This window comes from Syzygium oleosum, unplaced genomic scaffold, assembly GCF_021117445.2.
Source record: "Syzygium oleosum isolate NSW1041296 unplaced genomic scaffold, Sole_v2.1 Sole_v2.08, whole genome shotgun sequence".
Lineage (NCBI taxonomy): Eukaryota > Viridiplantae > Streptophyta > Magnoliopsida > Myrtales > Myrtaceae > Syzygium > Syzygium oleosum.
The window spans coordinates 5,846,146-5,857,621 of NW_026607492.1; the positions used below are offsets into that span (position 1 = coordinate 5,846,146).

The 11,476-nt window shown below is 41.0% G+C and overlaps 2 protein-coding genes across 5 annotated transcripts; both read left to right on the top strand.

Moving 5' to 3' along the window:
* Window positions 1-379: 379 nt before the first annotated feature.
* Window positions 380-5,975, top strand: LOC115687405 (transcription initiation factor TFIID subunit 14b). 4 transcript variants are annotated; one of them, XR_008817102.1, is made up of 8 exons: window positions 380-635; window positions 898-986; window positions 1,110-1,331; window positions 1,409-1,596; window positions 1,665-1,795; window positions 2,537-2,635; window positions 3,643-3,698; window positions 5,595-5,975. XR_008817102.1 is itself a non-coding variant. In XM_056314031.1 (7 exons), exons 1-6 carry the CDS (start codon window positions 531-533, stop codon window positions 2,624-2,626), a joined length of 825 nt encoding a protein of 274 aa, XP_056170006.1. In that variant the 5' UTR covers window positions 380-530; the 3' UTR covers window positions 2,627-2,635; window positions 5,595-5,975. The 4 variants fall into 4 exon arrangements, 3 of the variants coding, with proteins under 3 accessions (XP_056170006.1, XP_056170007.1, XP_030468819.1); XM_056314031.1 differs by lacking the exon at window positions 3,643-3,698; XM_056314032.1 differs by lacking the exon at window positions 5,595-5,975 and having other exon boundaries at window positions 3,643-5,420.
* A 2,186-nt stretch (window positions 5,976-8,161) lies between these two features.
* Window positions 8,162-8,964, top strand: LOC115687537 (protein SMALL AUXIN UP-REGULATED RNA 51-like). The gene has a single exon (XM_030613151.2). The coding sequence runs from the start codon at window positions 8,392-8,394 to the stop codon at window positions 8,719-8,721; it is 330 nt and encodes a 109-aa protein (XP_030469011.1). The 5' UTR covers window positions 8,162-8,391; the 3' UTR covers window positions 8,722-8,964.
* Window positions 8,965-11,476: the final 2,512 nt, after the last annotated feature.

Below are 11,476 nucleotides of genomic sequence, written 5' to 3' on the forward strand. Positions count from 1 at the left end.
TTCATATATATATATATATTACTAATTGATTTTGCCTGGCAAACGACGCATCATATTCTAGAAGATGGAATTAATCATAGTCGAAAACTGAGATTATCGAATAGCATCACTATTCGATTTAAAGACATGGGCAGATCATATCTTTACAACAGGACCACAGAGACGGATTTAATCTGATGCACGAAAGCCAACTCGGGAAATTACCCGACTCTTACCCCCAAAAAGAAAATGAAGAAGAGAGAAACTTTGTTAATTTCCGAATGTGGGTATTAAATGAAAATCAATATGAAGTTTTTAGGGGTTAATTGTTCTATAAGAAAGAAAAAATCGGAATAAAAGAAGCAAAAAAAAGAGAGAAAAAAGAAAAAACGAAAGCAAACGCAACGGCCAAAAAAGGGAGAGCCGGAAGGAATTGAGCCCCGTTTAAAACCCTAAATTCCCAAATTCCCGCTCGAGACAGAATTACGCTCGTTCGTCGGAATCCTCCGGCGCGATCGGAATTTCGGTTCAGAATCACCGGAGAGAGAGCGATGTCCTCGAGGAAACAGGGCGACAGCCAGCCCTCCGAAGACGGCGGCACCGCCGGCGTGAAGCGCATCAAGATCACGAAGTCCTCCGAAGATCCCGAGAAGAAGGTGCCGATCCTCGTCGCCGTCTCTCTCTCTCTTTCGCAGTCTAGTTCAATCTTTCTGTGTAGTTTTGGTCTCCGGCAGCCGGAAGTTCAGGTCTCGCGACATCGCATGCGACCGTAGGTTTGTGTTCTCGCGTGGGGAAGTCTTGTGCATTCACCGGGGAGTGAGTGAAGTGATGGGGGGGGGGGGGGGGGGTCGGTTAGTGAAGGTGTTTTAGTTCTTAGATTTGCTCTGAGTGTTGTTGCTCCTGAGGTTTTGTTGCTAGGGCTTAAGCCGGAGGCTCAAGGACGCTGAAATTAGCTTGCCGATCGTGTACGGAACCATCGCGTTCTACCTCGGCAGAAAGGCCAGTGAGTAAGTATCGAATCTTTTTTCGTTTTTCGGGTTCGTGCTGTTGGCGGCGGCTTGACGTTGGCTGTATCATGTTGCCCCTGATGCGTTGGGAGTCACCGGTTGTTTTGTCTTCCCCGTGATAAGGTCCCAATCGCATAAGTGGACGGTGTATGTCCGCGGGGCGACTAATGAAGATCTCGGCGCGGTGGTCAAGCGAGTCGTGTTCCAATTGCATCCCAGTTTCAACAACCCTACGAGAGTTGTCGAGGCCCCGCCTTTCGAGTTGTCGGAATGTGGTTGGGGTGAATTTGAAATCGCCATTTCCCTTTTCTTTCACCCTGACGTTTGTGACAAGCAGTTGGATCTGTGAGTTCTGTGTGTGGTTCCTTCTTCAATTTCTCCTTGTGGGAGGCAGTTTTATTTACCTGTTGTTTCACTTGTAGTTATCACCATTTGAAGCTGTACCCGGAAGATGAGTCTGGTCCTCAATCAACCAAGAAACCAGTTGTTGTTGAATCTTATGATGAGGTTGTCTTTCCCGATCCTTCAGAGGCTTTCTATTGCCGGGTTCAGAATCATCCAGCTGTTATAGTGCCGCGGATGCCCGCCGGTTTTAACATTTCTGCTCCTGGTAAATCTTTATTCTTCTGTCTTCTGATTATCTATGCTTTCTCTTCGGATGTTTTGTTTATTCTATAGACCCTGCAGTACCCCTAGAAAACACTAATGAACGGGAGAGAGGCGATACTAAAGATCATCCTCTTAGTCAATGGTTCATGAATTTCTCAGAGGCAGACGAGCTACTGAAACTTGCTGCAGCTCGCCAGCAGGTCAGAAAGGCCTTATTTTGTTCTTGTTTGTCGTCATTCTTAACTTTCTTATGCTTTTTCTGAAGTTGTTGGGCATAGGCATCCACATGCATTTTGATAATCTTGTGATATTCAAAGGAATTAGGATTAGACTTCAGAGCTTTTACGTGTTGGCTTACATCTATGGTGTATCCAAGATATGAAATGGGGTGGGTGGTGTTGAGTCAAGCAATTTTGAACAAACACCGAAGGGACGAGATTTTGATGACAAATTTCATCGGCATATTTGAACAAACATCTGGCGAGAGGGACAGCTGCTGCCACCAGCTCCGCCCCGCTTCCTTCTTTCTCCCCCTCCATCTGCTTCCACATCCATGCAAATCTAAGTCTCAGTTTTCTACCACGCACGACCTGGATAATAATCTTTATTCTCTTGAACAAACATCTGGCAAGAGGGGCAGCTGCTGCCACCAGCTCCGACCCCCTTCCTTCTTTCTCCCCCTCCATCTGCTTCCACATCCACACAAATCTAAGTCTCAGTTTTCTACCACGCACAACCTGGATAATAATCTTTATTCTCATGTATTTGTTAAAACTGGAATTTTGGATAGTCTTTGATGTCACATGCAGTTGGAATTTGGAAATACTCATCTGTTCGGTTCTCAATAATGCATCCTTACTTCATCTTTGGTTGGGAAATAGGTTTAAAGGATGGGGAGTTGTGTTAAAAGTTAACATTGTTTAAACATGATTTGCTTTTAGGTGCAAGCTCATATTGTCAAGCTGAGGAGACAACTTAGTGTGATGGATGGGATGCCTCAACTGTCAAAGCCACCCTCTGCTTACGAGTAAATATGTCATGTGAGACTTCTGAAGTTTCTCCTTCAGCTTTCTCATGCAGGAACTGATAGATTATGTCGGATAGTGGAGTGGCGTATATTGTGAAACATTCTCCTTTTGTTGAGTATATACTCCTGCAAGAGTTTTCTGCATGGTAGTTCAGAATTTAAGAATATGATGGAAAAAGGGTCAAACAATATCTTAGTGAAGTATCTGACTGAATGAGGAACAAAGAAATAATTCTCACTATTTTTATTCCTTTTTCTACTTCTTCCGAGTGCATGTCGGTTGGGGATACACTGACCAGTAGAAATTAACTGGTTGGAAGCTCGATATCAATCTCCATTTACAGCTCTTTGATAATGTCTGCAATGTGGAACTGAATGCAGAGTAGAGATGCATTTTTCGCCATGTCTGGTAATTCTTACATTACTCATTCTTATAAGAAGTAAATATTATTTCACAGGGTTACAAAATGAGTCAATTTTCTGGAGTCTATTGAACTTACCAAACAAAATTTAGAATGACCAAGTTAAATGCTTAGTGTTTCCAACTTTAGCCATGGAATCAGTGTACTCATCATCCTTGGTCTATTGGGAATCCAATCTGGATTATAATTAGGAACGTCGTCTATGGGGCATCCGTCCTAATCGTGCCTCTTCCCTATATACCTAAGTAAATTTTTCGTATGCTATACTTCGTGGAATGATAGTAAAAAATTGTGATTACCTATAGGCATGGCTTCTTTGTCATTGGCCAATAATCACGAAGAGAAATAGAGCCAGTTGTAAGTCAGAACAGCTATTCCGGAAGTTCAGAAAAGTTCATGAAGACAGCTAAAATATATGAGAGATATTGACGAGGGAAATGTAATTACTTGTTACGTACAATTTTCAATGATTGGGGAGCCTTTTGTTAATTTATTGAAATGAACGCTGTAATGGATTTCACATCTTTTAGTTTCTTGGAATGCTTGTTCTCTTTCCAAATAGTTGGTAACTATTCATAGAGATGATCTACGAAAATAGATGGAGCTTGAATTTATGAGGAGAATTTCTTGGAGGAAGAAGCTTTTGCTCTAATGGTAAGTTTCAGGTATTCAGTTTTCGTGTGAAGTGTCCATCTATTATCTAAGTAAGAAGATTGTGGGAATCACTAGTTCTTAGCTTCATGCTATCTCAGTAATTGTGTTTTAGTACCAAGATGGCTTGCGCATGTCCATGTATTCAACTTTGGCATTGTATGCTTCATATACGTTTGCAATATTTAATTATCACAAAGCACATCTTGTAGCCATCAACGCACGAAGAAAAGTAGGAATCAGTCTTATTTCAGATAGTTTCAGAATGCCAGTCGTTCTTCTTCTCTTGAGGATTCCTCATTTTCCTCCATTTTGTATCTTTTTTATTTATTGCAGCTTGCCACATAGGAATCTTTTCGAAGGAAGCTTAACTCCATTAAAGAAATTCTTGGGTGGGTGGTTGTTCTACTTTACTATCCCAGGTAGCTGATGTCTTTAACTTGGGTTGATCTGATGTGACTTCCAATAATTTTGGGAACCATTTGTCGGAGCATTTAACTAGTAAATCACGACTTTACCTATCAGTTTAAACTTATATGTTGGAAATTCTACATCAAAGTACGAGGTCCTAAGTTCAAATTTTCCTAGCCTCTAATTTGTCTCTACAATTATATATCCTCACACTTTAGTCTTGGGCCAAATCCAAGCCGGCGGAGCATTTATATCAAACCACGTCTTCATCTGATAAAGTCCACTTATATAACAAATGGTAGCGGTCTCACAAACTTTTTAACTGTTGAACGGAAAGCAATGCCCTTAAACTGAGATTCTGCATTGCTCACAAAAAAATTAGGTCCAAGTGTGATAGATATTTCTGGGATTCTGCTGCTTCATTCCATCTAGCATTTCCCTATATGGTTGTTATTAAGAGCAACAAATTATGCAAATGCATATGGTGGCAGATTTCCTAGGATAGCTGTTGTTATTATAACTGGTGATTACTTTTAATGTATCTTCTGGTCATAATCTAGTTTTCAAGCAGATAATCACCATATATATAGTTATTGGGGAGTCTAATTAATGTTCACTTTTACGTGGCCGTAGGACAATTTAGGAATCTAATGTTCGCATTTTCTACAATAACTCCAACTTGTCTTAGATGCTAAAATACTGTGTCAAACTCTTAATTTGTTAATCCTTTAAAAACTCTTTGAGTCATTTGGGTGACTATGGTTCTGTATTTGCAACCATTGACGTGTCTATGTCATTTATGACATCATGTTTGTTGATATTTTTTATTTGTTCATATCCTGCGTAGCTTATTTTACGGGGATAAGATGTTGGAAGCAAGATACACAAGTTTTAATTCTTTCCCCGATGAATTGTAAGAAGACGTGGCCGAAGTTTTGTCTTTTTATTGTACTTAGAAGACAAGAGTAACATGGTCATCACATGTTTCTATTCCAGGTCTCATCATCTCTTCAGAATTGTTGAATCGTTAATTTGCAGATATTTTTCGTTCCGGAAATGACAAGGATAGGTTATCCTGTACATCTTGTCCTCGTTTATGTTACCTATTTTTCCTTCATAGAACATGGGCAGCTGCCTCTGCAGACAACAACCTGCTGGCTTCCAATATTCTCATTGTGTTTGGCTTGATTGATGTTCCTTACTCAAAAAGTTTGTATTAGCATCACAATTGTGTGAAACATTGTTTTTTAAGTTGATTTGGCATGTTCTGCGAGGACTCGGTAGTTATGTCCAAAATTTGGTTTGTGTTTAGTACTCACTCTTGTTGTGGTTTTTGTTTACTTGCTTTTTCATTAAAAGCAAAAAAGAAAAGCTCTCTGGGCCTCTCACCTCTTTTCCACCGAGTATAAGTGGTGCTTGACTTTATCAGGAATTTTACACGTCCTTAAAGTCCTATACTGTGTGATTGTCGTGGCTTGGATTTGGCAGGACCATGTGGGTGGGTGGTTCTTTAATGCAGAAACAGTCGCCATAACTAACTGGAGAGCGTGAAAAACTTGTGCTGCATTGTATCTGAATGCCCCGATGATTCAAGCATGCATCACGCCCTTTTGTACCTTGTTACCTGGGGGTCCTCCTGAGATGATGAGCTTGCTCCTGGTTGTTTTCTTTTGTTTTGACATCTTACGGACTTGTATTCTCGTATGATGGAGGCTTTTTTAGCTTTTCCATGTGCATTTGGTGCACAAGGTCCACAGGGGTTATTTTTTTTCCCTCCTTCCCTTTGAGAAAAATTGTACCTTGAGATGGAGTAAATAGATGTCCATGGATGTTATATGTATCTAAGGCTTGAATCATTCCTTTGCTGTACTGAGACGTCCCCTTTATGAGGTAAATTTCTTGCTCTTGAAAAAGGACTCTTACCGTGGCTTTTGGTGGGGAACCTTGGGGGCAGCGTCTTTTAAGGATAGGTGGAGCCTGATAGACAAAAAACGAAAAATACGGTGGGTCAATGTATCAGCAACGATTTTTAAGCCGTCATCAACTAGATTGAAGTCTACTGCATTGACCCGGGACCGTTGTAGGGAAATGACGATGAGCCATATAGTTTCTCAGGTAAATTTACTCCGGAAGCTATGGGCCAGACACCAGAAGGTATGGTCCGCTGGCCGGATCCGTCTAGTATTCCTCCTATGTATATAGATGCGCAGGAGTACAAATAGAGGCATGGGGACGTCTTCATTTACAATGAGCAAGCTTGAGGCAATATTCGGGTAGCATCGACAGACTATTTTGTGAGAAAAATGAAGAACACATGCATGACTATTTTGTTGGAAAAGAAAACAACGACGACAACAGAAGTTGTACTCGAAATAACTCGAGTTTTGATATCTTAATTGACATCAGTATGCGGTAAAAACTAACATATGTTAGCGTTGTTTTGCCAATCTTCGGTCTCAAATGTCTAATTTCATCTGTCGAGCACTGAATTACCAGGAAGGATTCATGCTGAAGAGCTCAGTGAACGTAGAGATCGCCAGCTCAGCTTGCGAGGGTACCGATGGTAGACGAATTGCCATGAAGTGAAAATTTGTTTCGACTCTTTTATGTTAACCACGCAACGTAACCGATATTAATACGTACGACGGTGTTATCGTTCCACAACCAAATAAGTTCCTGCTCGGCGACGTACATGGTTTGCGGGACTGCAATGTCGCTTCAAGCAATTGCTCTTAATACTCAACCGAGTACACAGCCAAGTGCTATAAAAGCTTAACGGTTGAGAGGATGAGACGGGTTCTCTACCTTCGCCCCTTCCCTTGGACCGGGAGAAGACGAGGACTAAGATAAAAGGTTAGGGAATGTGAAAGTAAAGAACAGGGAGAAGATGACGAATCAGTCTCTATCTATCGTACTTCGGTGCCTGTTCTCCGTATTATTGGGACCTTTTGCCAACTCATTTGGACGTGCGACTTTATCGTAACAACTGGGTATTTGAACAGGAGGAGAGCTGAGATCAAAAGGTGCATATTCTTTTTGTTCCTTTCTCCTTACTGTTCGTTTCACTGGAATTACTCTCACGACGAAATATTTTTCATCGAAAGTCGTTTCTTAAGGTTTTTTTTTTTTTTTTCAAAGAGACAGATTATGCGTCAATTCTGAATAGGAAATATCCAGGCAAATGGAGAAATCAACAACTTTACTCTTGACGTAACTGCACAAATGCAAGTCGTACCGGAATTTATCGACGACAAGGTCTGGAAAGTACAGTTACTACTAATGAACCAGACGTAAACAAATTATGTCGGAATTTAATCGACGACGCGGAACTGGAAATTACAGTTAAGAAACATGTCGGAATTTAATCAACGACTTGAGTCTAGAAAGTTACCAAACTTTGTTTTTATCGATAAAGTCTATCACATGTCGATAATAGCCAAAATTGGTCATTTTTTTGGTGCAAACACCTTTGTTTTGTCTTCTTAGTTCTCTCAGGAGTCTTTGTTGTACATGTTCGGTTCTCGAAATGTGCTTCCCCACATAGATTACGGGCCAGTTTCCTAAGAACCCAATGCTTGTGAAACACAACTCAGCTAAGCCAACATGTCGAGCCAAGACCATCAAAACCTAACTAATCATAGCCTACAATGGTCGTGATACATACTTGGTTAATGTGAACTGGTCATGACCACTCTCTCTCTCTCTCTCTCTCTCTCTCTCTCTCTCTCTCTCTCTCTCTCTGCTCAAGGCACTAGCATAGTCTCTAACTGGTTCAAATGAAGATGTTTTTCTTGGATGTGAAACGGTACTCCAACCTGAGTGGGGACACCACCCATTGCACATAGACAAAGTGTTAAGAGAAAGAGGTGAGGGTCCCCTGTTGCTCAATGAGAAAGCAACAATTTAGGGTACAACCCCGCAACACATTGGCATTGGCATTGAACAATTTTCCATTGCCCTTGCTAATTACATTAAGCCCAGCAAAATGCCAAACAGTCTATCCCCTTCTTTCCTTTTCTTTTTTCCTTCTGACATGTCACATGACTATGTTCCAAATTGGTACCTCCTATATGTCCTTCCCCAAAAAAAACAAAAGAAAGAACACTATAAGTACCTCCGCATCTCTTCACTCCTTCCCCCACCACCACCTCCCTTCAAGAACTCCTCTCCAAAACCTCTCGACTCTTCCCAAAGAACCCCACCAGAGAGAAACCCAATAACCTCTCTCCCTCTCTCCAAGATCAAGCAAACACACAGGCGCACCTAAGAACATTGGACTGACTATATGGCAATGAGGAAGTCAAACAAGCTGCTTCAAACAGCAGCAATCAAACAGATCCTCAAGAAATGCTCAAGCTTGGGCAAGAGATCCTCAAACGGGTACAACAACAATGAGGAAGCCGGCCTGCCTGGGGATGTGCCGAAGGGTCACTTTGCGGTGTATGTGGGAGAGAACAGGAGCAGATACATCGTCCCGATCTCCTGGTTGGCTCACCCCAAGTTCCAGAGCCTGCTTCAGAGAGCTGAAGAAGAGTACGGGTTCAACCATGACATGGGAATCACCATCCCTTGTGAAGAAGTGGTGTTCCAGTCTGTAGCTTCCATGATCAGATGATGAGAACAAAAAATAGAGAGAGAGAGAGAGAGAGAGAGAGAGAGAGAGAGAAGCTCTTTGGGGAAGATTCGATTTGCATTTATAGAGAGTTTCTGGATATATGACAAATAACTTATCTAGTCCTTTTAGGGGGGTCTTGGTTGGTTCTGACCAATTTGTTATGGATATTTGTAGAGTCGTGTTCATGGTTTGCATGTAACGTGTATGAATGAAATTGATCAAGAAGAGCTTGACATTATGAGAGTAACTAAAGAGCAGTGTCCCTTGTGCTCTTCATTTTCCTTCCTGTTGATCATAATCCTAATCCCATCCTTCTTGATGATCAATATTGTCCGACGGAGAGGAACTTTGTAAGGACATAGAGTACTTTTTTTCCAGCAATTCAAGTCAGAGACAATATTGCCGAAAAGAGTAATGCTAGTTCGACTGAAACTGGTTTACAAAATTTGGCGCGACAGACTATCTCCCTTCTTTTCGCTGTCTGAGTGAAATAGAATACTATTTGGAAGTCGGAGAGATAGAGAGAGGTATGCATTATAAAACATGCATGACATCAGTTGCCCTATTGTAAGCCTAACGTACGCCCCATGCTTTTCCACTTCCCATTTAGCATTGTAAAGCCCCCAAGTAAACCACGCATAAAACAGCCAGAGATAACAATTGCCAATAGTAGAATCGTTTTTGTTTTTCTGTTTGGTCGATCTCTTTTACTGGGTTTCTTGTGTTCATATTACCAACTGGTGAATTAGCTGGGAAAATTCGATTGTGTAAGCTTGTGCAGTGACATTTGTTGTCAAAGCATCAGTCTTTCACCGCGTAGAGAAAATAGTTCTCCCTCTTGGGAAAGTTTAGCTTGAGACGTGAAAGGCCTGAAAGAATCGCCACATGGTTCGGACCCGACAGTTTTGAGTATATATGTTAGAAGGCAATTCCAGTTTACCATTTAAGCTAGATCAATCTCGGCAAAGGAACGAGGCGATAGAAACAAGTTTGTTTGAAGAGAGTAATGTAACTCGAAGCGGAGGAGTTCATGCCCAGCAATGACTCAGACACGCGAAGAGCAAGTCTCCGGTCCCGAGTTTTGTTTCTATCAGAATGTTATTAGTTTGCTATAACTTGTGGAGGTACAATTCTAGTCTCAAAGGAGTGTTTACAGCATTTTTTGTCCGTTGTCTCACGTAGTTTTCCACATATCGACATGCACACGAGATGTTAATACATTGCTTGGTCGAGTTTAATCGAGTTTGGCACGTAAGCGAGTGACTTTCCATTCATATACTGAAAATTAATGTATCCGGCACAACAATCGACTCTCTCTATCCATTTTAGTACACTTAGACACATTAAGATGACGCTTGTATTACTTTTATAAACTTATTGACCACTGTGTCATGCTCTGAGTATCGGTGGATTCTTTCAGGAAAGTTTACACCTCAATAACCCTATTTATTGAGAGAGAGAGAGAGAGAGTATTTATTGAGAGAGAGAGAGAGGCGGCGTGGGCTGATGATGCTCGAGAGTTAGAGTTAGGATTTGAACTTTTTTTGTGTGTTTCATTACGTTAAGTTTACCTGAGTGTTACATAGAAGCGTGTTCACCAAAACTAGGGTGGAGGGAGTTTTGGAAAACGGGTTTATTTTTCTTCAATCAGTTTTCTCTTATCGGCATCCAAGAACAACACAATCTTTGAAAACGGGTTTATTTCACCTTATAAGAAACTCATCTTTGTAGCCCGCCATCAACATGCTAGCGGACAGGCGGCAAAGGCCCCTGTTGGTAGCTTATGCTATCTCTGCTTTGATGAGGTACCCTGTGTAATCACCACCAACGATCCAAGGCAGACCTCCGGTTACATATGGATACCCTGTGTAACCCCCTTTAAAAGAAAGATTGAATAGTAGTAAATGGTCCAATGTTAATGTTTCAGGTTGAGTAATTGAGTTGACTGAAGAGATTACTATTGAAGAACTTGCTTGCTGGAGGAGGTTCCTAACTTCTGATATGGGAGACAAATCCCACATGGCTATTTTGAATTATGGATGAAAAGCCATAATCTTTCACATCTCGAAGTCATCCTCCTTCACCAAAATTGGGTTTCTGATTCTCACACCAATAAATACACTACGACGAACCCTCCAGTTTGTTCGTGTCTACGCATGCTCTGTGTGAATCAAATATCAATGTCTGTCTTACTCCATACAGCACACATCTTTTGCTAAATCAACACTTGCGTGGCTCGATTAGCTTTTCTTATTGGGTTTGTTGACAGGACAGGCATTAACGTGGGATCGGGTGACAATAATGCATTCAGGTAACCAGCATTGTTGCTCGTCCTCTTTCTCTTCTGCCTTTTTGAAGTTGACCAAGGACGTTTCATAATTTAATATTGTCTTTATGCTAGCAAAAGACTTTTTTGTGCATTGGACCGTTGGATAGCCTCCTAAGGATAATTATTCAAAAAGTCATCAATCTATTATACGGCGACCAGTTTAGTCATAAACTTTTCAAGTTGGTCAATTTAATTTTAAACCTTTTGACAATTTATCAATTTTGGTAAATCAATGACATGAACACCGGCGGTCCTATGTAGCATAACTGGCGCAGAAGTAGATATTTTTTGCAATTTTTATAAAAAGAGAGAAGAACATTAAAAATAGAATAAAATAAAAAAAAATTCTAATTTTTTTTTATTTTATTCTATTTTTAATGTTCTTCTTTCTGAAATGGCCGGGGGGGATTGCCAGGGCCTCGGCGA